The sequence below is a fragment of the Pipra filicauda genome, unplaced genomic scaffold, assembly GCF_003945595.2.
Source record: "Pipra filicauda isolate LSUMZ 115617 unplaced genomic scaffold, ASM394559v2 scaffold423_size595307_pilon, whole genome shotgun sequence".
Taxonomy (NCBI): Eukaryota; Metazoa; Chordata; class Aves; order Passeriformes; family Pipridae; genus Pipra; species Pipra filicauda.
In genome coordinates, this window is record NW_024104558.1 from 86,662 (window position 1) to 112,584 (window position 25,923).

Here is a 25,923-nt window from a genome sequence, read left to right on the forward strand (position 1 = left end):
AGAAGCGTTGTCTGCTGCCCGGCCCCGGGTGCAGCCGTGGCGGGACGGGGCCGGGAGGAGTGTGGGAGCACCGCTGACATCCCGGGGCTGGCGGTGGGACAGGGCTGGAGACACACCAGAGGTGCCACAGGCCAGCAGGGGCGGAACTGGGTGGACCTCAGGGTCGGGGAGGGATGACCCCAGTGTCCCAGCCCTGCGGGGCCCTCGGCTCAGGGGCCATCCCAGCTCCAGGGGCTCCCAATGTAGCCGGAATTTTTGCTACCAACTATGCATTTCTCGAGCCAAAAGATCAGCAGCGTTTGGGCCCAGGAAAAAAAAACACTCCTGGTTTTTTTCCCCCTCTCCCTTTTTTTTTAAGAGACTCTTCAGAAAACTTTCCTGGTGGTTGTTTATGGTTCTTTTCTTGGTGTTGGTGGGTTTTTTGGTCCAATGATTTATTTTTTTTTAATGAATTTCCAAGAGAAAAGTCTTCCGGGGCGATGTGGGACTGGGGGCTCCGGGGGAGGTTGTGCCAAGCCAGGGTGTCTCTTCCAGCCCCTTGGCAAGGACAGACCCACCAGGGCACAGCTGTGCCTTGAGAGTTTCCCATCTGTTGGTTTAAGATGCAGCGTCTGCCAACGCAGGAGTCTGGGGATGCTCCTGCACAAGCAATAATAACCCACCCAGGGCCAGGCTCTCAGGAGGTGTCAGCGGGAAAAAAGGGACAAAAAAGGCAAAATGAGGCCAAGATCATTAAAATCAGGAGGAGCAGCCCCAGGGTGATGTGTTTGAATTTACCCAAGCCACTGTAGGAGTGGTGGGGTGAAAGGGTTGAGATTCCTGCAAAAGACACTTTTGGATCTGTTTTCTTTGGGTTGCAAAGTTGAAATCCATGGGAGAGCAGGACCTGGCTTGTCCTGTGCAGGGAGGCCCTTCAGCCTGGGAAAGAAAAGAAGGGAAAGGCTGGGAACAAGCAGTTCAGGGAGAACATCCTGGCTGGCACCTCCATCGTGTCCATGTGGATCCTGCACCCTCCGGTGCTGGAAGCAGCAGGGCGATGTCCCCGGGCCTGCCCGGGGGTGGGTCCTGCCTTCCCATCCCACCCTACACAGGTTTTGCCCTGGCTTTGCCTCTGGGCACAAGTTTTCAGGTGGGAGAAGGAGTAGAGCTGGCCCAGCTGGAAGGGAAGAGCCTGGATGTGGCCTGGACGATCCAGGGAGCCCATGGCTTCCTCCTCCTCCTCCTCCTCCTCCTCCTCCTCCTCTGTCTCCTCCCACGTGCACCCCAGGGGTTTGTTGCTGCAGGTCCCACCTCTGTCCCCATTCCTGCAGGCACGTCCCCCACCTGGATGACCCTTCTCCAGCCGGGAATGGTCAGGCTGGGAGCTGGAGGAGGCACCCCGGGGGATGCACCAGGGACAGGAGCACCCGAGGGGCTTTGCTTTGTGGGGCACAAGTGGCTGCTCAGAACGTCCCCCACACCCTGGGTGCCCCCCAGCCCCGAGGGGGGAGAGGGGCAGCCCCCAGCCCTCCTCCCTGAGGGGCTCCCCGGGCTGCTCCCACCTCTGTGGCACTGCCAGGATCCAGCCCCAACAGGGTGGGGATGGTGCCCATCCCTCCCCATCCATCCCTCCATCCCTCCCTCCCCTGGCAGCCCCCGCATGCCCGGTGCCCCCGGCTCCCCGAGCCGTGCATGCCGTGTCCTACTGGGGTCCCACCGGGGTCCTACTGGGGTCCCACTGGGGTCCCACCAGCCCCCCCCGTTTGGTGTCTGGATGGGATTTTTTACCTGGGGGGGTGGGTGTGTGGGGAGGGAGTGGGGCACAGACCCTCACAGAGGGAGCAAAGGCGGGTTTGGGCAGTGCAGACCTGGCCCAGTTTTATATGTAACGAGCATGTGAAATGTATTTGTGAGCAAAAAAAAAAAAAAAACTAAAAAAAAGGGACTTTTGTGGCTCGTTTGGTTTTTTCCCCCTTTTCTCCCTCATGGGCCTCAATAAGAAAAGACAAAATCAGGGGGCAAACCCCTGGAAATGGTAGGACCACCTGCACCACGAGCAGGATTCGTGCCTTTGTGCTCTCCAGACCTGCTCCAGCCCGGGAAGCCCCAGGATTCCAGCAGACCTTCCCCCCCAGGGCTCTGCTGGGATTTGCAGCCCTTCAGCCCCTCAACCCCACAAACCCCATAATAAACAATGCTGAACCACCTCTCAGAGGGTACCAAAGCCCATATTAATAACTAATAAATGATTAATGCACGTGTGTTAACCAACTGCCACTGCTATTAATCTGCTTTTAGTTATTGATGGGTGTTCATAAGGACGCACCTGAACATTGACAGCATCACAAACGACTGGGACGCAGCTCTGGAAGGGACACGGAGCACGGGTGCAGGTGACCCACAATTGGGAGGAACTGCTGAGTCCCCCGAGGGCAGGGAGGGCCTGCAGAGAGACCTGGACAGATCCCAGGGCTGGGAATCACCAACCATGGGAAGTTCAACATGGGGAAGTGCAGGAATTCTGCCCCTGGGATGGGGCAACCCCGCATGGACGGACTGGGAATGAGAGGCTGGAAAGCAGTGCTGGGAAAGGGCCCTGGGGGTCCTGGTGGGTGCCAGTTGTCCCTGAGTCAGCAGTGCCCTGGCAGCCAGGAGGGACAACCCTGTCCTGGGGGCATCAGGGAGGGGATTGTCCCGCTCTGCTCTGCCCTGGGGCGGCCTCACCTCAACATTGGGGCAGTTTGGGGGGACACAATGGAAGGAAGAGATTGAGCCATTGGAGAGTGTCCAAAGGAGGGAAGGAGGATGGGGAAGGGCCTTGATTTGAAGCCATGTGAGGACACTGAGGGCACTTGGTGTGTTCAGCTGGAGCAGAGACTGAGGGGAGACCTCAGTGCAGTTCCACTTCCTGGGCAGGGGCAGAGGAGGGGCAGGGACTGAGCTCTGCTCTGGGGGACCAGGGACAGCACCCAGGGAATGGCTGGAGCTGTGTCAGGGCAGGCTCAGGTTGGATCTCAGGCAAAGGTTCTTCCCCCAGAGGCTGGTTGGGCACTGCCCAGGCTCCCCAGGGCAGTGGGCACAGCCCCAAGGCTGCCAGAGCTCCAGGAGGGTTTGGATGATCCTCTGGGGCACAGGGGGTGACTCTTGGGGTTGGGTCCGTGCAGGACCAGGAGTTGGATTCAATGATCCTTGTGAGTCCCTTCCAACTCAGCCTATTCCGTGATTCTGTGACTCTGAGGTGGTTCCTCTTCTACTCCTAAAGTGACCCCCTTGGTCCCCTTTCCCGTCCCACCAGCCCCAGGACCAGCCTGACCCCACACAAGGCCATCCCAGCCCTTGGTTGAGCTGCCATCACTGTCCCCACGAGGCCAAGGCCACCCCGGTGTCCCTTGCCCCTGGCTGGGGCCCCCCTGTCCTTGTGTCCCCCACAAAGGGGCCGCTGCACCTCCCCCAATCCCACCGTGTCCCTCTGCCAGGCTCGGTGCCCGCCCTGCTCCCGTGCCAGCCCCGGCTTTCCCGGCCTGGACTGGCACTGGGAGGCTGTGGGGTGGTGGAAGCAAAGCAATGCCTCCATCTGCTGGAGAAAAGGGCCCTGGGCCAGTTCCAGCCTCTTCCCCCCAAAATTCCATCCCCCACTGCTCCCCGGGGCCGGGGAGGCTCCCAGCACCCACCTCACGGGCAGAGGGAGGGTGGCCTTGGTTGCAAAATGAGCAGGATGCTGCAGCCCCCACAGGCTGGGCAGGAGAGAAAAGAGGAAATTGGGGTTTTTGCTCCTTTCTTGCTTGTGCCCAGGAGGTGAAGGGTTGGGGTTACAGTTCATGCCTGTGCCCAAGGGTTTGGGGGCACCGTGGCCTCGGGGACACCCTTGGGAGTTAGGACTCACTCCTTCAGCAGTTTTTGGGAATGAGCTGCCAGGATGGAAGATGCTGAGATGGTTTCAGTGCCCACAGTGCCCACACAGCCCAGCAGTGCCACAGGGATCACCCTGAACCGGGCACGGAGCATCCCCACAGCAGCCATGGGTTGGGAATAATGTCATGGAAACAACCACCACAAGATAAAGGTCATTAGGAAAATACAGTTTTCCAGCCGGTGCCTTTAAAGGTCCTATTTCCCTCTGGGAAGAGAAACCAATTTCCTTAGGAATCAAAGAGTCTGTGGTTCCCTGTGAGGGTGGGCAGGCCCTGGCCCAAGTTGCCCAGGGAAGCTGTGGTTGCCCCATCCCTGGGAGTGTCCAAGGCCAGGTTGGATGATGCTCCGTTCCCCACTTCCCATCCTGGTTTATGTTGTCAGCAAAGGCTGCACAGGGAAACCCAGTAAGTCACCCTTAATTCTCATCCATGTTTTTTGAAGGCAGATGCTGCCAAGGAAAGCAGCATTTTTCATAAGTTTCATAAAATACCTTGGTTTGTGGGGTTTTATGGGGTTTTCCCCTCAGTCAAACCCAGCAGAATCACCATGAGCACGAGGAACTGGATGATCACAGAATCATGGAATGGTTTGGGTTGGTAAGTGCCATTCTGTGGGAACTGATTCCCACCCCACCCCTGGAAGTGTCCAAGGCCAGGTTGGATGGGGCTTGGAGCACCCTGGGCACCTTGGAGCACCATGGCAGAGGGTGGAGCTGGATGGGCTTTAAGGTCCTTCCCACCCAACCCATCCTGTGACTCTGTGCTTTGCTGCTGCTCAGAGCAGTTTGTGTCACTGTCATGGACATAAATGACACACAAACACTGACTCCCTTGCTGACCACCATCAATAAGCCCCAAATCCTCCTGGATCTTAAATGTTCCACTTCTTCATTTTTACAGCATTTTAGCCCTGGGTGAGGTGTTGAGGGAGCAGCACCAAGCCAAGCCTCGCTGCCAGGCAGGGTGGGCTGCAGCCCCTGGGCACCCTGGAAAGGTGCTGGCAACCACCTGGGGTGGATGGTGCAGGAACCATCCAAGTTGGCATCTCCCAGAGTCCTGCACACCCTCCTGAGCTGGTGCCAGATTCAAGGATGACTCAGCCCCCACATGGATTTTTATCAGCTCTAACACACGGTCTGGGCTTCACAGAAACGGCCCCTGGCCAAGGGCCAACAGGCACAACCTCCCCGTTTGCTTGGGGTCGGTTGGGAAATGGGGGTTGGAAAATAAAAATAAAGACATGGGGGAGAAACCCTGGAGGAGGGTGGTCTCCTCCTGCAGGCTCACAGCACCCACCAAGGCCCACCCCGGGCCCCCAGAGCCCTGGAGAGGTGCCCAGTCCCAGGGCTGTGTGGTCAGGCTCCAACCGTGAAAACATGGTGGATAAATCCACTTTCTTCATGGAATCCTCATCCCCTAAATCCTCATCCCAGCCTCGCTGCTCCCGGGGGAAATCCCTGCAGTTGGTTTCCCAGGAAGGGGCTCACCCACCCCCCACCCCACAGTGGCACCACTGACGAGGGCCATCAGTGAGTCACTCATTATTCCGAAGACTGAATAGAAGGGAGGAAATATCAAAATATTCTGAGGTTTAGAAGGTTAAAAAGGTGACTTTATCCCAGAGGGGACAGGCAGCAATGGGAGGAGTTTTTCCAGCAGCTGAGCTGGGTCATTCATGCTCTCTGAGCACCTGTAATGTTCTGGAGACCAAAAAATGTGTTTTCTAAGGACTGAGCTCCTCTGGTTCAGCAGCTGCAGGAAATCCCAGCAAAAACGTGGAAGAACACAAAACAATTCCACCTTGAAAACACAACCTAGAGAGAAGGGAATTAATTATGCGACCTGGAAAGTTTTTATGGTGGGAATCCCTCTTTCAACACAACTGCCATCCATGAAGTCACCTCCAAAGCCATCTCTAAAGCCATCCATGAAGGAGGAGGAGTGTGAAGCTCCACGAGCAGCTTGAGGGACACAAATCCAGTGCCCCAAATGGATGGACCAAAGGTGACAGAACAGCCACAGCCATGACCGGAGCCTCCACTGGCAGCACATGGAGCGATGCCAGGGCTGCTGGGGGGCTCAGGGGGCTCAGGGGGCTCCAGGGAGTGAGGCCCAACCTCCAGCTTCCTTTAGACGTGCAAGAAGCAGGTTTTGAAAGAACATCCTCCCACAGAGGGGGTGCAGAGAGTTGCTCAAGGGCAGCAGCGCCATGGCCGGAGCCCGGCAAGCCCGGGATGGGCAGTGGGAGCTGCTGCGGATCCGGGACGTGGAGTTGGAGCCCCCCAGGCCTCCGTTGCTGCCAGGGAATACTGAGAGGTATCAAACTGCCAGGGAAAACTCCGAGGTAACAAACTGCTCTGCAAACGGGGCCCGGGCAGGAGCTTCCCGGCAGCACCACGGGCACGGCTGCTCCAGGGCAATGATCCAGGGTCCGAGGGGTTCAGGGGGTCTGAGGGGGGCACGGCCTGGGATTGCTCAGCAGGGGCTGTCCCAGCAGAAGGAGCAGGTTTAGAGGAAGCCGCGGCGGTTTCGGTGCCGTTGGGGGCAGCAGAGTCAGCGCCGGCCGGGACGGGGAAGCGAAAGCAGCGGCTCCGTCCCACGGCCCTCCTCCTCCCCGGGGCTCTGCCCTCTCCCTCCCCGCACACAGACCCCCGTCCTGCCCCCCCGAGCCTGCCTGGGGGTGACAAAGGCTTTTCCTGCTCTTGTTCCACACCTCTCCCACCGTCCTGTCCTCCTCGGGGTCACCCGACAGGTCCCCCAGGGCAGACTCCAGTCCCTGCACCCACCGGGATGTCACTCAGTACACGGGGAGCCCCCGAAGCAGCTCCCACCCCCGGCACCCCCCGAGCAGCGACGGGAGTCACTGTGCCACCAAACTCGCTGTGTTTTGCCCCAAAACCCCACCACCAACCCCCCCAGGCCGCTGCTTCCCCTTTTCTCTTTATCCTTCCTGTGAGCCGGCACGGAAAGGAGTCGGAACCCCCCCGGGGGTGACACCGATCCCGGCTCCCTGCAGGGCCAGAGGCCATTCCCGCTGTGCCAGCCTGGACCTGCGTGCCCCCGGAGCGCCCACCCCCATGGGGGACACCCCGCCCCGGCCCCCCGACCCAGCCCTCATCTACAGCAACGTGGGTGAGTGACATCCCGACCCCGCTGTCCCCCTGCCCGCCGCGGTGTCACCTCGGACGGGGGGGATGGAGCCACTGCTGTCCCCGTCCTCCCCCGCGGTACCCGGTGACCCCTCCGGTGCTGGGGCTGGAAATATCCAGGGGGGCAAAGAACGACGTGTTTGTATTCCCATCCTGCTCCCACTTTCTTCTCCTCTGTCACGTCTGTTCCTCCCTCCCCAGGAGAGCTGCGGGCCCACCTCACCCCCCCCAAGGCGAGCCGAGGGGAAGGAGCTGGGAGATCCCTCTCTCAGCCCAACCAGGAGCCGCTGCCTCCCCCACTGCCCAAAAAGCAGCTCCAGCGAGCAGAGTCCCTCCCGGAGCAGGGACCATCCCACCACTGCCAGGGTGACCCCACACCGTGGGCCGGCAGCGTCCTCTACAGCGTCCCATCCCACCTGCGGCGCGAGGAGGGGGCTCCCAGCTCCACCTCCCGTCGGGACAGACCCTCCTGCGGACCCAAGAAGCCCCTGACCAAGTCCCAGAGCCTGGGGGAAGCGGTGGCCTGGAGCAGCCCCCAGGAAGGCCCATCCCCCAGGCAGAGGGAGCTGACCTTCGGGACGGCAGACGGGGAGCTGGGGCAGCTCCTGCCCGGCCCGGCCGGGCTCTGTGGGGTGCTCTTGGCGTGCCAGGCAGGCACCTTGGCCCGGCTCTCGGCTCGGATCCAGGAGGAGCTGGTGGGGCTGGAGGAGCAGCTGCAGCTGCTGGAGGCAGAGCTGGTGGGGAAGCGCTGGGGAGCCCTGAGGATCCTGGAGCCGGAGCCGTGCTGTGAGAGCGGGGACGCCTGGTACTTCAGGGTGGGCTTCACCTTCGGGCAGACCCAGCTGGAGCTGGCAGCCAAGGTAAGGAGGGAGTTGGTAAAATGCCCCTGGGTGGTGCAGAGGGAGATGGCTCCTGCCCCATCATGCAGCAGCTTCCCCTTTCTGCACCTACTTCTGCATTTGCTGAAGGAGACAGTGCTGCTGGCAGGGGTGACAAGGGTGACACTCCCATGGGTGACGCTGCCACGGGCCCAAGGAGAATGGCGCTGCTGGGGAACATGTCCTGGCAAGTTGTCCAGAGGGGCCAGTGTATACAAAGGAGAGGCTGGAGCAGGGCTGGCTGCTCTGGAGTGCAGGATGAGACCCATCCAAGCAGCTCTGCAGCTCTCCTGGGGGGCTACTCCATCCCCCCCTCATGTCCCAGTTCTTGCTCAAAGCCACTCTGGCTCTGCCAGTGGGTTCAAAGGGTGGCCCTTAGCTGCTGAGGTGGCCCACCCCATGGCTCTCTCCCGGCACAGCTGGCCATGTCCTTCTGTCCCTGTAGGTCCCCAAGCCGTGCTGCTCCAGCCTGGGGGTGCAGAGCTCCCTGGGGACACACTGCAGCATCCAACGCCCGCTCGGCCGCTTCACCGACCACCTTCCCTGGAAGCTGCTGCTCCCAGGAAACCCTGGAGAGCAGAGCCAGTCCTCTTCCAGACAGGAACCTCCCTGTCCTGCCACCCACCCTGTCCTGCAGGTGCTCATTTGTGCTGAGGTTCCCCACCAGACCCTGGCAGACTTCGTGAAGGGATCCCAGGGGTTGCACAGGACCAGCCCTGGGCACTACGAACGCCTGGGCTGCCTCCTGCTCCTGCAGCTGTGCCTGGGGCTGGAGCACCTTCAGGGGCAGAACGGGGGGCAAGGGGACCTCAGCCCTGAGAACCTGCTGCTGGTGCAGTGCCCATATCCTCCTGGGAGCCAGCAAGGCAAGAAGGAGCCCCTGGGACTGTCCCTCCCCCGGCTGCTCATCAGCAGCTTCTTCAAGGCCAAAGAGAAGCGAAGACCTTGTTCCACCAGCCAAGAGCAGGACTGGACCAAGGGCCTGGCTGCACCCAGCGCCCCAGCAGCAGATGAGCTGAAGCTGGGCAGGCTGATCTATCAGATCCTGCACGTGGACATCTCTCTGGAGGACACCCTGGGCTTCAGAAGCAACAGGCTTCCCGAAATCCCCTCCCTGTCCATCTACTCCGCGGGACTCCGGCGCGTGGCCGCGCTGCTCCTCCACAGAGATCCCTCCAGGAGGATCTCCATCCCCCAGGCCAGGAGAATCCTGCAGGTCCTGCTCTGGGGGCCACGCCAGGAGCTCTTTGCCAGGAGCAGGAAGACCCTCCCACTGCTCCAGAGCTGGGTGGAGGTGAAAAGGGCTCTGCTGCTCCTGAGGTTTGCGGAGAATTCGGCCGGGGCAGGGGGCAGACCTGGCCTTGAGGAGTGGCTGTGCTGCCAGTACTTCCAGGAGGTCACTGAACACACCCTCTACCAAGTCACCCAGGATCTCTATGCTCCCTAAAGCCGAGCTCAAGTTCAGCCCACCCAGAGGTCTCCTCAAGGCCAAGAGCCCAGTGGCCAAATCTGTCCCTGCCCATGGCGGGGAGGGGGCAAACTAGATGGTCTTTAGGGTTCCTTCCAACCCAAACCATTCCATGATTCTGTGAAATCCACCAGCTCCTGAGGAACCCAGCTTTCACTGGGAAAACTGCAAATCCAAACCCACTTCCCCCACAGCTCATGAATGGGGGAGTTGGGACCAAGCTCACACACGGAGGGGGTGCTTTTACACCCTCACATGATTTTTGGTTGATGCTCTGAGTCTGGTTTATTGGAGCATCTCAAGAAACAGGGCTGGATGGGAGCCCCAAGCACCAATTTAGTGGCTGATTCTCCCGAGTAAAGTTTCTAAGGTTCAGAATTTGCACAAAACCCCCTCAGCCCCCTCCTGTGGCCAGAGGCTTTTGCTGTTTTCAGTAACACTCAAAGCCACACTTCAAAACTTAAATGCACCCTCAGCAAAGGAGGAACACAGCAGCTCCCATGGCCTGAACCTCTCAGAAACAATTTGTGGCAAAGTCACAAATAAAAATGACATTTTGAAGGGGGAAATGCAGCAGTCACACAGCTTCAATAAAACCTGGAGCTGAGCCTCTTAAACACTGGGCCTTTATGTGCTTCTTTGACAGCATTACACACTCCAGCGATGGATCCAGAGGGAAACAAAGCCAAACTTCCCTGCCCGGGGGTGTTTAGCCAGCACGGCCTCAATGGTGTCCAGTAAATAGCTCAGGTGAGTTTATGGGCAACAAGATCCATCTGCTCCTTACTGTGACACACCACGTGGGACCTGCACCCCGGTCCCCAAACCCCTGTGGATGCTGAGGGACCATCAAGGCCCTGCTCAGGTCATTAAAATTATTACTCAGTAATTATTAATCCGCTCACAGCCATCTAGAGTGGATATTAGGGAAAATGTCTTCACTACAAGGGAGGTCAGGCACTGAACAGGCTGCCCAGGGCAGTGGTGGAGTCACCACCCCTGAGTGTTCAAAAAACACGTGGATGTTTTGGGGACGTGGGTTAGTGGTGCCTTGGCAGTGCTGGGGGAGCGGCTGGGGTTTGATCTTAGAGGGCTGTTCCAACCCAAGCAATTCCAGAATTCTGCGGCTCCAAGGCCTGCCAGCAGCAGGAGCAGCCTGTGCACACAGCCAGCCCCGGGCAGCCCTGCTGTGCCCACGGCCACCCAAACCCCACAGCAGCCTCCTCGCCAAGGCTGCACCACCCAAACCCTGGCACAGGCACCACCCAAGCACAGAAATGGGGTTTGAATTCCATTATGGGATTTTGGGTGCCCTGCTGACCCCCCCCTCCTGTAGTATCTGTCTTGGCTACGAGATGGCAGCACAGCCCATGGCATGGCAGCAGCTCCCCAAACACGGGCATCTCCTCCTGGACAGACAAAATCTGCTTCTGCAGCCCAGGCTGGCAGCTCTGAGCACCTCCTGCACCCCTGCTCTGGTTTCCAGCTTGGGTGACCCCCTCCCCTCCTGCCAGGGGCAGCTGGGAGCACCCAAGATCAGCTGAACATCTCCAGGGGACTGTGATGTTTAAGGGAGGAGCACAAACATCTCCCAGGGGAGAGTAAAACATGGCACAGGCTGAGGAAAACAGGAATTTTTCCAGACGACCAGGTTAGGGAGGTCAGTCTTTTGCCACCACAGGAGGGACAACCACCCTTGGTCACAGCACCTTATCCTGGAATCTTCTGAGTGGGAAAGGATCCCCAAGGATCACCAGTCCAACCCCTGGCCCTGCACAGACACCCCAACAATCCCACCCTGTCCCTCAGAGCGTTGTCCAAACGCTCCTGGAGCTCTGGCAGCCTTGGGGCCGTGCCCACTGCCCTGGGGAGCCTGGGGGGAAAACATTCCTGATACCCATCCCAAACCTCCCCTGACTGTTCAGGCTGTTTTGTCAAGTCCTGTCACTGGCTTTCCAAAAATCCCTATAGGAGGAGCACGATTGTAAGGCCAGAAGAGAATTGGGAAGAGACCTGTGGGGAAGAGACCCCAGTTTGAAATCCACTGAGAACCCCAACCTTGCACCACAATCACTGATCACTCCTCCTACCTCAACATCCACTCCCTGATGCATCTCCAAGCTGTTTCATGGAATATTTTGGTGTATTCCACACAATTCCAGGACTTCCAAGCCCAGATCACCCAAGGGATGGCCTGTGGGGTCACAGCATTCCTTGTTCCCAAAGCTCAGTTCTTTACAGACTTATGTAACTTCCACTCAATGATAATTGATAATTTTGGTCATTTAATAATTCCCAGCCCAAGTTCTGCTAATTCCAGCACCACAATGAGCCATTTTCCCTTCTGCTCACCATCCTAAACACCAGCAGGTGACTGTGGACCCCAGCAACAGCCCCTCTCCTCACCCCTCAACCACAATCTGCCCCCCAAGAAGAGTTCTGGGGCCTGCCCAGCCTCAGTGACACTGCTGAGCTGCACCAGTGCCACCACCCTCCCTAAATCACCACCAAAACACTCCTCAAGCCCCCCTGCCCAGCCAACACCGTCCACTGTTACTGGGAACACTGAAATTACAGATATTTAAGTTGTATATTTGATATTCAAAGCAGCCCTGAGCTTCTCTCACATTCCACTTGTGACTTCCCAACCAACTCATGCCCTAAGGATCCCAAAAACCCTAGCAGAGATCCCAATTACCAGTGGGAATGGCCAAGCTGCTAATTATTCATTTTTCCAGGATTGCTAGATTATTCTAAGCCCTGGCAGAGTACATCCATGAGTTCCAGTCAAGCAAAGAACAAGCAAAGCCTTTCCACACCTGCAACTTTAATGGTTGGGGCAGTTCCAGAGCCACCTCTTCAAGAGTGCAAGTCTTTTTAAACAGCTTAAAACCAGCGATAAAAAGTAAAATATAAATTTTTATTTAGAATTAAAGCAAATACTTCAGTATCACAAACACAATATTAAACTTCAAGAAATATACTGCTAATTTGGAGGGAGCATTTATTTTTTTGCACAACCATGCACACAAAAAAAAAAAATCCAGAGAAAAGATGTGGAGCCTGAAATTTTCAACACCTCACCACCAAAAAAAGAAAGCAGCTGGGTCACAACGTTTCGTACAGAGTTATATAGACTGGAATAAGATGTTGACAAAATTTCTACAGAATCATCTTTATAGACAACAAGAAAGCTCTAAAGAGGCAAACATTGCAATCTAGTCTTCTTCTGCTGAGTCTCTCTCAAACGTGTAGGCCATGAAGCAAGCGTCTGGTCTCTTGGGGACAAGGGGATGCCCTGGTCTCACAATCTCAAAGCCCAAAAAGCTGAAAGTACGGAGCAATGCAGCTACAAAACAAAGCAGGAGACAAGTTTCATCCATGTGGTACTGCCCCACCACCAAACCCCACGGGAGAGCTGCCCAGAACACCCACCTCTGTCATCCCTGTTCTTGTGGAAACAAATGAACACGTGCTCCACTCGAAGCTGTTCTTCAGCAAATTCCAGAAGAACTGCAAAACTGAGGGAGAAACGCAAGGTGTGAGTGCACAGGGAATGTCCTGAGGGATTGGAAGGGACACACAAGGATGGAGTCCAGCTCCTGGCCCTGCACAGCCCAACAATCCCAGCCTGTGCCTGAGTGCTGTCCAAATGGTCCCTGAGCTCTGGCAGGGCTGGCACCGGAAGCAAGAGCTTCCTTCAGAGATAGTGAGCCAATCCACACAGGAATTCCTAAGGAAGAGGCATGGCTTGGAGCCTCCCACCAACAGGAGATCCCTGAGCCCCAGGCTGACCTTCAGGGCAGAAATCTAAGTCTTACTGACACAGAAAACGTGTTCTCTGTTGCAGCTGAAGGAGGAGCTGCAGTGACAAACTCTGAGCCAGGCTGGAGTTCCCAGTGGATAAAACAGCCCAAAATCCCAGACAGTGGGATCCCAAATCCCAGGTGGTTCTGCCTGCAGCTCAAACCAGGACCACTGAGCTGCAGCCTCTCACAGGACAACATCCAGCACCATAATTTACGCTTCAGCTTTCAGAACATAAAGAGTTATTCCACCCCACTGCCAAGATAGGAGTTAATCCTGAATTTTCCCTCACCTGTCCTTGCTCCCCTCAGGCAGAGCACCACTGGGAATTTCTATGTAGAGGTTGTTGTTGTTCAGCACTGCTCTCCAACTAATGTGTTTGGCATCTGTAAGCCTTGACTGGACATTGAGAATTCTTGTCCTGTTGTTAGATGTTAGTTCTTCTGTTACATTCAGCCGATTATCCTGGAAGTAAAAAGTGCAGGGTTATTTCTCCCATTCTTTCTGGAGAAGAGATAACTCCCATTTAATAAGACTGAGGCAAGCAATGCATCCAAAAAGCTGTTTCTGCTCCTCATACTCACCGAGTAAAATAAATTAGCTGAAAGATTGTGATCCCTCTGACTATTCCCTCGCCCACCTGGGATCTTCAGGGGTGGGTGAGGGACATCAGGAGCACCACCGAGGCCCCGGACCCAGGTTACTACAGCAATTGAAGGGAACCCTGGAACTGGAGAGGGACCACAGTTAGACAGGGACGGACAAAGGATTTACACAGTGATCAGACGGCAAGATTTAAATAAATAAACCAAGCCTAGGCCAAGGGGCTCCTCCCACTGCATCCCCAGCAAATGGGAGGACAAAGGAGCCTCCAGACCAGGGGCAGGAATTGCTTCATGCCCACAAAGCTGCTCCTGCAGTTCACTGAGGGAAAGACCAACTCAGAGAGGAGAAATTCTGCCGTGAGCCAGGTGTGTTTGTGCCCCAGGACAGGCCTGACCTATCTCAGAAGGGCCATTCTGCAGCAATGTGCTGTTTTTCCCCTCACCTTGCCCTCACTCAACACAAACCCTGGCTGTTTTTTCCCTGGGATATCCAGCCCTAATTACCTCAGCCCTTCCCACCAGCACTCCCAGCTCGAGCTCAGGCAATTCCATGAAATATTTCAAGTAGGGACATCTGTGAGATTATTTCCACCACACTCGGGAGCTTGAGCTGAGCCCACACCTGAACAGCTGCAAACCTCCAAAACCAGCCCCAAAGCCCTTCCCACTGAACTCCTGGGAGCGAGGCTGCAGAGCTCGGGGCTCCGGGATCAAAAACATCAAGTCTGGGGAGTGTGAAGGTTATTTTTAAGTTTCTGCCCATCCTCTGGAGCCCGTTTAACTCCTCCCGTGGCAGAGCAGAGCTGGCCCCTCCCTCTGCACCATCCTTCACCCGCAGGCTCAACTCTTGAGTTGCGTCATCTCAGCAGATGCAGCAATCGAGGCCCTTGGGGAGATTTTCACAATCGTCCTGTCTCGAGTGCCAGGAGCCACTGCAGCCATTTGCAAATCCGAATAAACAGCTCCAAAATAATCCTCCATTTTGCACCCCTAGCACGGCACTTTCAGCGATTTTGGGTGGGTTTTTTTCTTTTAAGGAGCTTGAAACTTGTGATGAATAATCCGTATTAGAAAGGCTGGGAATGAGCAGAGAGGGTAAATATGTGCTGGAAGGTAACTTATATATATAAAAATTATATATATATATCAATTATTTTTTTATTAAAAATGTATATTTTAAACTTTACGTTTATTTAAGATATTTATTTTCTATTTTGTATATTTTAAATACAAATTTCAACTTTATGTTTATATATTCCTTTAATATATTCATTTAAAATATAAATTTTAACTTTATATGTTTTACGCATATTTCTTTAAAACATACATTTTTAACTTTGCTCTTTATATGTTTATTTTACGCATATTATTTTAGATATTTATTTAAAATATAAATTTTAACTTTATATTTCTATTTATTTTACGTATGTTTATTTTAAAAATTTGTTTAAAATATAAATTTTAAGTTTATAATTTTATATTTATTTTACGTGTATTTATTTAAAATATAAATTCTAACTTTATTTATATATTTATTTTACGCATGTTTATTTTATATATTTATTTTAAACAATTTTTTAACTTTGCTATTCATTTATTTATGTATCTTTATTTTAATATATGAAATTTTAACTTTATATATTTATTCAGTATCTTTATGTATTTTAAACTGTAAAATTTTAACTTTATTTCATATATTTACATATATTTATTTAAAATCTAAAATTTCATTTTTTTTAATGGAACCAGTGTTCAATTTTAGGCTGTTTGAAAGCCATTTTTCTTTAGTACTAGCGTTATGTATTTTATATCACAATGATTGTAAATTATACATCCCTGATCTCCCTTACAAATAAACCTTTAAACACCCTTTTCAGGAGGGTGCAGTGGCAATCCCTGTCACAATTTCACCTTTCTCCCCCATAAAATGTGGTGCAAAATAAAGGTTTCCAGCCACGAATATATTTTGGAGTGATGTTTACATGCATTTACGTCCCTTGAGAAATAAAAAAATCATCTTTGTACCGCAGTCAAGTATAAAAACGGCTAAAAATCTCCTTTCACAGCCCACACAGGAGGTGTAAAGGGCAGATCGGAGCCCTGAGCACCCCCCACTTGAGATATTTTCTTTTCTCCCAGCACCTGTGCGGGCTCTTTAATCTTTCCGGTGAGTTTTTCACCACCAGTTGTAACACTCTTACCCTCGATTAGTTCTCCGGAGTGTCCACGGTTACATAAGGGGATAAACACCCTTCAATCGTTCCGTATCTTTGCCTAATTATTGCCTTTCCCCCCCCCGCAGCCGCGCTGGTGTCCCCGGTGCCCTCAGGGGTGCCGAGATATCCCCAGGGAGCTCAAAGCCCCCTTTTTCTGGTGGTTTTTTTCCACTCTCCCCTCACGCCTTTCCCCACAGGGCGGGGGCCAGGCCGCCCCTCCCCCGCTGCCCACGGGCCTCCCCCACACCCTCCGCGGCCACCGGGGAGGTGACCGGGCACGGGGACAACGAGGAGGAGGAGGAAGGAGGCAGCGAGCGCCCGGCGGGTGCGGAGGCTGAAGGAGGCCGCGGCCCCTCACCTGCTCTGTCCGGTACTGAGGCTCAGCACAGCGGGCATGATGGTGCTTTTATTCCCCTCTTTCTCTCTAGCGAAGCAGTGGCTGTTGAGTATCCGTTGCAGGGAGGATTTCACCATCCGGCCGCTCTGGTCCGAACCCCGAAACCCTCCGCCGCCTCCGCCGCCGCTCCCCAGGCGCTGCTACACAAAATGGCACCGCGGCCGAAGTGGTTCCTTATATACCCTCTTACGCCACGCCCCCCGCTGAGAGCTCGCCCCTCTGCGCGAGACACGCCCCCAAAGAGAAAGCGATTTCATTGAGCAGCGCGGGTATCAATCAGAAAATACCGCTTTCTATTGGCTGAAGGGAGAGTGGGGGCGGGACCGTGAGCACGGGTTAGCAGGGGAGGCGGGGGGTAGCGGCGTGTTGTGATTGGCTGCGCTCGCCGCGGGTGGGCGGGGCCCGGCGGGGCTCGGACAGCGGGCGCCTCGCAGCCCTCACTGCCCCTGGAGCCGCCGGTTCGAGTCCCGCGCCCGCGCCCCGCCCGGCTGAGGTAACCAGGGGGCCAAGGTGGGAGGGAGGACAGGGGTGGAGACTTGGAACGACTTGGAACGACCTGGAGAGACAGGGAGGGACGTGGGGGCTTCGCACGGTGCAGCCCCGGGGGTGCAGGGGCGGCAGCGGGACCCCCCTGAGGGCAGCCCGGGGGCACCGCCGCCCTCCCCGCTGGGCACGAAGCTCGACGCTGAGGGAAACTTCAGTTAAAAAACAGTAATGAAACGCCTCGAGTAGTGCGAAAGGTCCTAATAAGGACGGGTTGGGATCTGGTCTTGGGATGTGTTTGGGTTGTGGTCGTGCTCTGGCCTCTCCTGGTTCCCTTTGGACCGGCTGGTGGTTTATGGATTTATAGTGGAATAGGGGTGGGGAATGGGTTGGTTTATGGATTAATAGGGGAGTGGGGATGGGGAATGGTTGGTTCATGGTTCTATAGGGGAGTGGGGATGGGGAATGTTGATTTATAGTGCAATAGGGATGGGGAATAGTTTATGGATTAATAGGGGAATAGGGATGGAAAACAGTTGGTTTATGGATTTATAGGAGAATAGGGATGGGAAACCGTTGATTTGTGGATTTATGGTAGAATAGGAATGGGGAATGGTTGGTTTATGGATTTGTAGCAGAATAGTTGGTTTATGGAATTACGGGGAAATAGGGATGGGGGATGGCTAGTTTATGGATTTACAGGGGAACAGGGATGGGGAATGGGCATGAGGAATAGTTGGTTTATGGATTTATAGGGGAACAGGGATGGGGAATGGTTGGTAGTGATGATCTTTTAAACTAAAAAGGCTTTTTGCTGTGCTTGGTGAGGAAGTGGGTAAATCCTGGTTATTTACACAGCAGAACTTGGGCTCACACCCAGAACAAACATCTCCTGCCCTCTGCTTTCCATCTCCTGCCAGGAGTGTTGGAAATCCAAGGTTTGGGGACGTGGTTGGGTCTCTCTGCAGCCCCACAGCAAGAACAGCCCGGAGGAAAAGATGGGAATTTGGAAACGGGGCACCTCGCCTGGATGGGATTGATGGAAATGCACCTTCATCCCTTCAGGGTGAGGGTCAGGCTTCACAATTCATCCTAAAGCAGCAAATAGGTCATAATTCCCATGACTTTGGGAATCAGGTCTTTGAATGAGCCACTTTGGAACATTGCAGCCTGAAAACCAAGTCAGGAGCACATCAGGGGGCACATCCTAAAAAGTGGATTTATCCTGTATGGAGAGAAAGCTCCAAATAATGGTTTAAGTGATGCTGAATCGAGTTTTCAGGCAGGAATGCCTTGTAAATTAAGTGGGAAAAGGTGTTTATAGAGCCAAATAAAACTACTAGAGAGACATTGTAATGATTATCACAATCATGGTTTTCTATTAAAAAAATTGTAGATGGCTGCAGTTCTTTTTTTCTTCATTCAACTCGAGCTACAACAAACTTATTTTATTGCCTTCAGGTGCCACAGGTGCATTTTTTTAGGTTTTTTTTGCTATCTTATTTATTTTTATTTGCTTTAAAATATTCCCATCCAGGAGCTCTGAGCACATGGATGATCCATTGATTGGTTCCACTTTGCAGAAGGATAATTGTCTAAATCCCCACCCACTTTCTGTGTCCTGAAACTGCTTTGATTGCCTAGGATGGAACAAAGTGTGTTGAAAACCAAAACAGTGTTCTGCAGCTTAGAGGAGAAACCTGGCCTGGAGAGCAGCCAGGGAATAATCTGGGAATCATGGAAAGTAAGAGGTGCAAGAGGAAAGTCCTTTTCCTCCTGCAGGAATCATCCGTTAGCTCCCAGAACTGAGATGTCAGAGCTTTCACCTCTCGAGATTTGGGTGTTGATTTATGGAGGGAAAAATGTCTTCTGTTTAATGCATTACCCAGCGACCAGCCTGAAACAATGGCATAGCTGCAATTCCAGAATTTCCAGACCGAGGGAAGCACACGGGAGCAGCTGTAGCAGTCCCTGTGTTGTGTGTTGTGTTCGGAGGGGTTTCCTGATGGGGGTGGACGTGTCAGTGGGTGGAAGGGCTGCATTAGCACTCGGTGATAGACTCCATTCTTCCCAATAATGGCATTTATTATTCATGTGCTAATCCCGCGGTAATTCCTCCCGATGGCAGCGTCGGAGGGCTCATCCTCGCAGCTGTTTTCCTGCTCGCTGGGAGCAGCTTTGCCCTTTGAGTACCTGTCACCTCCCCGGGCCATCGCTCCATTTCACAGCTGAGTGCCTGGAGAAAGGCAAAGCAGCTCTGCAAAAGCCCAACCAAACCTGTGCTGGGTTTGTGTTAAATATCCCGGGGATTAGTTCCAGCTGCAGTTTTGCTGAGGTGGCCTGGCCTCACTTCCCTTCGGCAGCGACAGTGATTCATAAAACCCTCCCAGGGCAGCCTCTGACTCACAGCTCCAGGATTACAGCTGAGGCACTTGGAGATGTTGCCATCTCCAGCTGGGTTTTTACCCCTGGTTTGCCAGGATTGCCCTTTCCAACTGTATGGGGGCATATTTGCCCCAGCTGCATCCCCAGGTTGGCATCACAGTCCCTGGAATTGTCAAATTCAGGGAGCAGTGAACCCTGCCAGGTGATGTCTGAGCAGCCATTCCTACCTGCCCACATCTGCTGTGGCACAGCAGCTTTCAACACCTTGGGAAGATTCATAGAATCCTGGAATATCCTGAGCTGGAAAGGACTCAAGGATCATTCAGTCCTGCCCAGGACACCCCAGCAATCCCACCCTGTCCCTCAGAGCGTTGTCCAAACGCTCCTGGAGCTCTGGCAGCCTTGGGGCCGTGCCCACTGCCCTGGGGAGCCTGGGCAGTGCCCCAGCACCCTGTGGGGGAAGAACCTTTCCCTGAGATCCATCCCAACCCCCTGGCACAGCTCCAGCCCTTCCCTGGCTCCTGTCCCTGGTCCCAGAGCAGAGCTCAGTCCCTGCCCCTCCGCCTCCCCTCGGCAGGAGCTGCAGCCCCCGAGGAGTCTCCCCTCAGTCTCCTCTGCTCCAGCTGAACCAGCCGAGTGCCCTCAGCTGCTCCTCAGACCCTTCCCCATCTCCCTGTCCCTCCTTCAGACACTCCCCAACAGCTTTATCTTTCCTCATTTCTTTATTATATTTCAGTCTTACAAACAACTGCAAATAGAGACTCTCGTCCATCAAAGTCCTGAGGCTCCAGTTCATCCCAAACCCAACGCGGGTGTCCTCAAATACACCATCAAAGTCCCCTCCCAGCTACCCCAGCCTTCCCACCTCCCCCAGATCTGTTCCACATGGCCAGCAGAGCCCGAGGCAGGAGGTGTTGCAGGGATATTGTGTCAGTTCTCAGGGAGCTCCCAGCGGGTCCCAGTTGCTCTGGGCTCTTACACAAGCAGGTCACAGCAATTGGGCTGCACGAAACCACCTGGGAAAGTGTCTTGGACAGTCTGAGCTACTCAATAACCAGAGCACTCTGCAGAAAGTACAGAAGCAGCAGCACAACTGAACTCTGCATTAGGGATCTAAGCTGGAATTGTTTCAGGCTGAGGAGTTTATTTTCCTGGAGTTTCCTTCTTAACTTGTTTCCTCGTGATTTGCAGCCTCTTTTCACAAAAGAGGTCTCAGCCAAAATCACCAGTTAATGATTCCTTGTCCAGTTTTTATGGGTTTTAGTTCCTGAAACAGGTTGGAAGAAGAGTTTGTGGCACCACAGGAAGAGCTTCAAGTCAAATTGAAAACTGGTGGTTAGCGTAAACACATTAAGGCAAGAAATGGGCATGGGATAAGTAACTGTTTTTCCTCTTCGTTGTCTTTCCAGGTTTGCAAGTTCAGTGACAGCAGATTAGTGCTTAGAAAGATGTTCAGGAGCTGAAACGCTCCTAAGACCTGTTGGTTCTCAGATCCTGCACGTTGAAACCATAGTTACATCTTTTATTTCAAGAAGGAAAGATAAAGCCTTCTGTTGTTCTGGTGACTAAAGCAGAATTAAATAACCCAGCTGGAAATATTGGGGCTTCTGTGTTTTTCTGCTGCTGAGGAGGCTGTTGGAGCAGCTGCAATTGAAGCAGCTCCTGCATCCCTGTTCTAAAGGAGCAAACAAGCTCCAGGGAAGGGGAATGGAAAAACATTCCACTTGACATGTAGCAGAAAACCCTGTGTACCTTCTGCTCAGCTGCATCATCCTGACATTGCTCTTCCTGAAGGTGGAAAGAGATGGTTATGGCATTTAGCAGCATCATGGGGGTTAATCTCACTCAGATTTGCTGACCAGGGAGGGCAACAAAGAAAAATATGAGCTCTCTCCCAAAGCATGTGCAGTCCAAGCATAGCACTGCACATTTAGTAACTCCCCAAAAATGGTAAGAAAGGATATTAATTAATTAATTCTTGAACCAGGCTTTAAAATCAAGGGGTTCTGATTGCCTTTTCTCTCCGTTTCCACTGCAGGGAGACTCTGCCTGTGCTTACAGTTTTAAGAGGTATCTAGAGATGCAGCCAAGCACCAAAGCAGGACAGGAGCTGAGGCAGAGATGTCCATCAGGACATGTTTTCACAGAAATCATTGTGTGTGATGACTCCACCCTGCAATTTAGCTGATTTGAGTCATGGAATAATTGAAATCTTCGTCTTGGTCAGCTCTGTGTGGAGATGAAGGACAGCAAAAGCTTGTGAGGCTTTATCAAAACACTGAACAGGGTTATTCCTAAAGTTATAAGACCTACATTTTATAAGTCTGATAAAAAAAGGCTCTTAAATCAACCCATCTCCTTCTTAGCACTTCTAGTTCATCTCCTTATGGGTAACAGTTAACTACCAGTTATCTAATTTTAAACACTCCCCCACTAAATCACTATTTAGTGTGTCAGAATCTATTCTGATCTTTGTGGGACAAGTAATTAGAACACCTTTTCTAGCTGGAAAACTCTCATTTTCTTTGTGAGACTAATTTTGTTTGAAGGTCAGGTTTTCTGCAGACCCACTTGAGCTGGAAGGAGACTCTGCCACCGCCAAATGGAGCCAGAATTTTAGCTGTTTACCAGCATAGGGAGGAATTTCTTTTCCAAGATCTGTGGGAGATACTGAATTAGAAGAAAGCAGTCACTAGTTCAGGCCAACCAAAGAAACTTGGAATCTCTGTTTTTCTCTTTAAATGAGCTGGGATGAAGAGAAATTGAATGCAGATGAGGGAACAGATGTTTAAAATGCTTTAAAATCTGATTTAGGGGTGGAATCCAGCGTCACCTGGGAAGGGCTGAGTTGTTTTCTTTGAGCTTGCAGGGTCAAACCAACCAGGAACTGCTGCTCAGCTTCCACATAAAAGTAATGTGGGGCTGAGGGGGAAAAGGTTGAGGTGAGAACAGGAAATAAAATCAGCTGGAGAAGGGGTTGGCCAACAGCAGGAGACACAAGGAACACTGGGAATGGCACCTTGGGATTTCTTAGGAAAGAAGTGTGCTCGGGCACTGAGTTGTTATTTAAGATTAATGTTGCACGAGCCTGATTTCTGTATTGATTTTCCTCTGGGCGATGAACGACTGGCCCTGAGGAACTCCGAGGTGGTTACAGAACAATCAAGTGACAGAACCCCCTCCCTCCCCCAGAGCAGTTCCTGGTTCGTTTGTGCTGGACCGGCTGCCGTCGTGTCCATCCCCCTCGAGTCACCCGGGGCTGCTGGAGCTCTGCTGCTGGAAAAGGGGGATAATGTGGGGAGGGGAAGGAGCCCTGCCCTTCCCTGGGCCACGCAGAGCGGGTTGGGGTGCCCAGCACCTCGCAGGGCCCTCGGCAAACGCCCCCTGTGCCGTCCCACCGTGAGCAGCAGTTCTGAGGGCACCAGCTTTAGGGGATTTTTCCACGAATATTTTCCTTCTCTGCTGACCCTTTCCCCTCGTTTGCTTGCTGGAGCCTTTGTGTGGAGACTTTCCTAGTTTATTTTTTGCTCTCTCCCAGGTGTCCATCACCATCTGACGTGTCTCTGCAGGACAGGCCACTTTCCCAGGCAGGTGAGGGGGCAGGAGTGGCTCGTTTTCCTTCAGTTCCTGCCCTGCTTGGATCAGCCAAGCTCAGGGATGAGGAAGTGCCCGGCACAGCCCGGCTTTTGTAACTGCTCCTTTCGTTTGGAAATGTTATCAAAACAAACAGATGCCGGCAGGATGAGCGTTAAGACCTGTGCAGAGTCTGAGTTCAGAGGGAGCTTTGCCTGCTGAAACATTTCACCCAGCAGCTCGTTAAAATGCAGATATTCCAAGGAGACTTCCCCACCTCCCCCATTAGATCAGTCCTGCGATAAGAGCATATTTTCCCACCAATAAAATGAACGAGCCTGGAGGGCAGGGAAGGTTATTTTGCCTGGAATAAGTTATATCCCACGCTTCCCCTTAATTGTGGCTGAGGAACCAGTTCACTCCTGAGAACAAGCCAGAGACCAACCTCTGCCAGCACAACTGGCAAAGAGGGATTTCTTCCCTCTTTGTGCTGCTTTATTTGGGGTATAATCCCTGTGGATGCAGTCACAGGAGTGCTGCAGGAGGGACACAGGGAGGTCCAGCCCTGGCAGAGCTGCTTTTGCCAGGCTGTTTATTTGAGCAGCAGGAGCCTCGTGCTTTCTGCCCACGAGCCACCCGTGTCTGAACCAATATTTACTCAGGGCTCTGTGCACTGGGATCGTCAGCAATCCCTGCAGTGAGAGCAGGGCTGGAACCAGCCACCAGGCCAGATTAGCAGCTTGGCTTGTTTACATTTTTGAAAAAAAAAACAACCCTTGAATTCCAGGCTGAGGGAAAGGTGGCAGCTCAGCAGCTCCGGGAGCCTTTACCCACACACAGCAGAGCTCTCCCTGCAACAGCCCACCCAGAAAATCCCCTCTGGGCAGCAGAGCCCGACCTGTGCAGGCCTTGGCACCTCCCTAAAGGGACAGACCTGCTCTGTGACAACCCAAAATCCAAAGAACAGGTGCTTTCATGATGTCCCCAAGGGCCTGACAGCAAACTGCCACCAAAGGAGGCACCGAGCTGCCAACACGCTGAGGAGGGGAGGCTTCAAACTGCAGGCAGCTCTATTTCAGTACTAGAATTTTCCAGTTTTCCCACAGGTTTTTATTTATGAAGCTGTTCTAGCTTACAAATTAACTTACCCTGCCTCCTGCTTGTTATTAACCTGAGATTTGAAGGGTTCATTGCTCGTGGAAAGGTGTGACCACAGCACTCGGTGTTTTACAGCCACGCTCCCGAGAGCATCACAACACCTGTCCTGGGGTTTCCAGAGAAACCAGGTTTTTGGGAGCTGTTTATTCTCACAGTTTGTGTCTGTAAGCCCACAATCTCACACAGATATCCTAATTCAACCCACAGAATCAGGGGCAGCCTTGTTTTAGGGGAGGTAAAAAGCCCACTCCGTGCAGAGCTGAGCGTGTGCTCAGAGCTCTTAATGAGACCAACAGATTTCCTGAGGTGCTGACAGATAAAGAGGTGGCCCAGGGAAGGCAAGAATCCTTGAAATGGCTGTTCAGGATTGGAGCCATGACCTAGTTAGTCTGATTTCCTGCTCCCAGTGACTTTTACCAAGTAGTTCAGGTGATGAGCTGAAAACCTCCTGCCTCAGAGATGGGGGAAGAGACAGGGAGTGGCTGTGGCGGCTGAAAATAAACTGGACAGGAGTTAAGAATTGGTGCTGAAATCTGTTTTCTGGGGTATTTTAGCTACTGAAGCTGTTACTTTTTTCCTCTGGACGTCTATCTGGTCCCCACATAAATGTTTGTCCCTTCCTGGGTCAGGGTTTCCCTGCTGGGTAAGTCCTTTCCCATTGCAATGGTGCTCTGCCTTCCTGGTGCTTCCCTGGACTTTTGTCCTACAGCACAATAACTTCCCAGCTCACAGTTCCTCATTCCCTGTGACGTTTCCATGTTTGTTTGGCTTCACACACAGACACATCCTGGATCCCTGAGTGCCTTGGGAGCCAAGGGTCATGGACATTCCAGCTGGGAAGTCTCAGCCCACCTTCAGGCTCTGGGCTCCTTGGGGAGGGAAATGTAATCAGCTGTTCCTCAAGGAACAGGACGGGACAGGAAGCAGTGGGAGCCAGCAGGTCAGGCCTTAACAGCTGTCAGGACAGTGTGCACAGCCCTGGAGCTCTGCTAAGCCAAGGCTCAGGCTTAATGGGCTGGATGGGCACGTTAAACCCGATCCCTGCGGAGATCCGAGCGTGTCGTGGTCGTGGATCCCACCCCACCCCTGGGACTGGGTGTGTTCCTTAGGCAGGGAAACAGAAGCTGTGTTTTACCTGTTCAAGCTTCCAATGCTTCCTCAGTCCTTCCAGCCCCTTTGGAGGGTGGAACTTCCTGCCCTCACTGTGGATTGGGAAGCTGGGGCTGGGAGAAAGGGAAGTACAGAATAAGGTGGGAGTTGATCTTGTGCCTCTGCTCCCTTCAGGTGCCTCCTCTGACCTGTGGGAAATGGACTTTTAAAAGTCTCCTCAGCATCCTTTGAAATAACCAGAATATTCTCTCGAACCTGAAATCTCTGTCCTGTCCCTGGGAGCATGTGATTCCTTAGGCAGGGAAAACAGGAGCTGTGCTTTGTGTGTTTAAGGTTCCAATGCAACCCCTCACAGCCCCTTTGGAGGGTGGGGGTCCTGGGCTGGCTGGGGGGTCCCTGGGGTGTGTTTGAGGGCCCCTGAGATGTGTTTGGGGTCCCTGGAGTGTGTGTGATGGTCCCTGGGGAGGTTTTGGGGCAGTTTTGGGGCATTCTGCTGCAGTTTGGGGCAGTTTTGTGACATTGTGGGGCATTTTTGGTCAATTTGGGTACGTTTTGAGGCATTTTGGAGCAGTATGGGGACATTTCAGGGCAGATTTGGGGCATTTTGTGTCATTGAACCTGAATTCTCTGTCTTTATCCCACCTCGACTCCCATTGATTTTTATGAATTTTTTTTTATCTCTCTGTTGCATTTAAAGAAATTTCTGGGAGATTATTCCTTGGCAGTGATAACCACGTTTAATTCTCTTTTCTATTACACCAGGCTTTTCTTTCCATGGTTTCCTGGTGTCCTGCTGTCTGGCAT

At 53.2% G+C, this 25,923-nt stretch overlaps 2 protein-coding genes and 2 long non-coding RNA genes across 4 annotated transcripts in view; 3 read left to right on the forward strand and 1 right to left on the reverse strand.

The window, feature by feature from the left end:
- Nucleotides 1–6,953: 6,953 nt before the first annotated feature.
- On the forward strand, nucleotides 6,954–10,002 carry PEAK3 (PEAK family member 3). Its single transcript, XM_027717236.2, has 3 exons — nucleotides 6,954–7,022; nucleotides 7,241–7,899; nucleotides 8,363–10,002. Exons 1-3 carry the CDS (start codon nucleotides 6,968–6,970, stop codon nucleotides 9,362–9,364), a joined length of 1,716 nt encoding a protein of 571 aa, XP_027573037.1. The 5' UTR covers nucleotides 6,954–6,967; the 3' UTR covers nucleotides 9,365–10,002.
- Nucleotides 10,003–12,195: 2,193 nt separating this feature from the next.
- On the reverse strand, nucleotides 12,196–16,547 carry OAZ1 (ornithine decarboxylase antizyme 1). The gene is given in 6 exon segments (XM_027717237.2): nucleotides 12,196–12,734; nucleotides 12,821–12,906; nucleotides 13,485–13,657; nucleotides 13,777–13,863; nucleotides 13,865–13,922; nucleotides 16,372–16,547. Coding segments are annotated over 6 exon segments (651 nt in total). The 5' UTR covers nucleotides 16,488–16,547; the 3' UTR covers nucleotides 12,196–12,603.
- Nucleotides 16,548–16,835: 288 nt separating this feature from the next.
- Nucleotides 16,836–25,923, forward strand: part of LOC113985959 — a 34,479-nt gene continuing 25,391 nt past the window's right edge. The window contains exon 1 of the long non-coding RNA XR_005565115.1: nucleotides 16,836–16,903. This is a non-coding gene — a long non-coding RNA (uncharacterized LOC113985959). The remainder of the gene's footprint in view (nucleotides 16,904–25,923) is intronic.
- Nucleotides 16,978–24,980, forward strand: LOC120324105. The gene is made up of 4 exons (XR_005565117.1): nucleotides 16,978–17,150; nucleotides 17,814–17,959; nucleotides 20,688–21,537; nucleotides 22,817–24,980. It is a non-coding gene; the product is annotated as an uncharacterized LOC120324105 (long non-coding RNA).

What these genes read in the sequence shown, in the direction of transcription:
- PEAK3 (XM_027717236.2), top strand. Translation starts at nt 6,968, where the DNA reads ATGGGGGACACCCCGCCCCGGCCCCCCGACCCAGCCCTCATCTACAGC. An exon ending in CCTCATCTACAGCAACGTGG is followed by an intron (nt 7,023 to 7,240) that starts GTGAGTGACATC and finishes CTCCCTCCCCAG; the next exon opens with GAGAGCTGCGGGCCCACCTC. An exon ending in AGCTGGAGCTGGCAGCCAAG is followed by an intron (nt 7,900 to 8,362) that starts GTAAGGAGGGAG and finishes CTGTCCCTGTAG; the next exon opens with GTCCCCAAGCCGTGCTGCTC.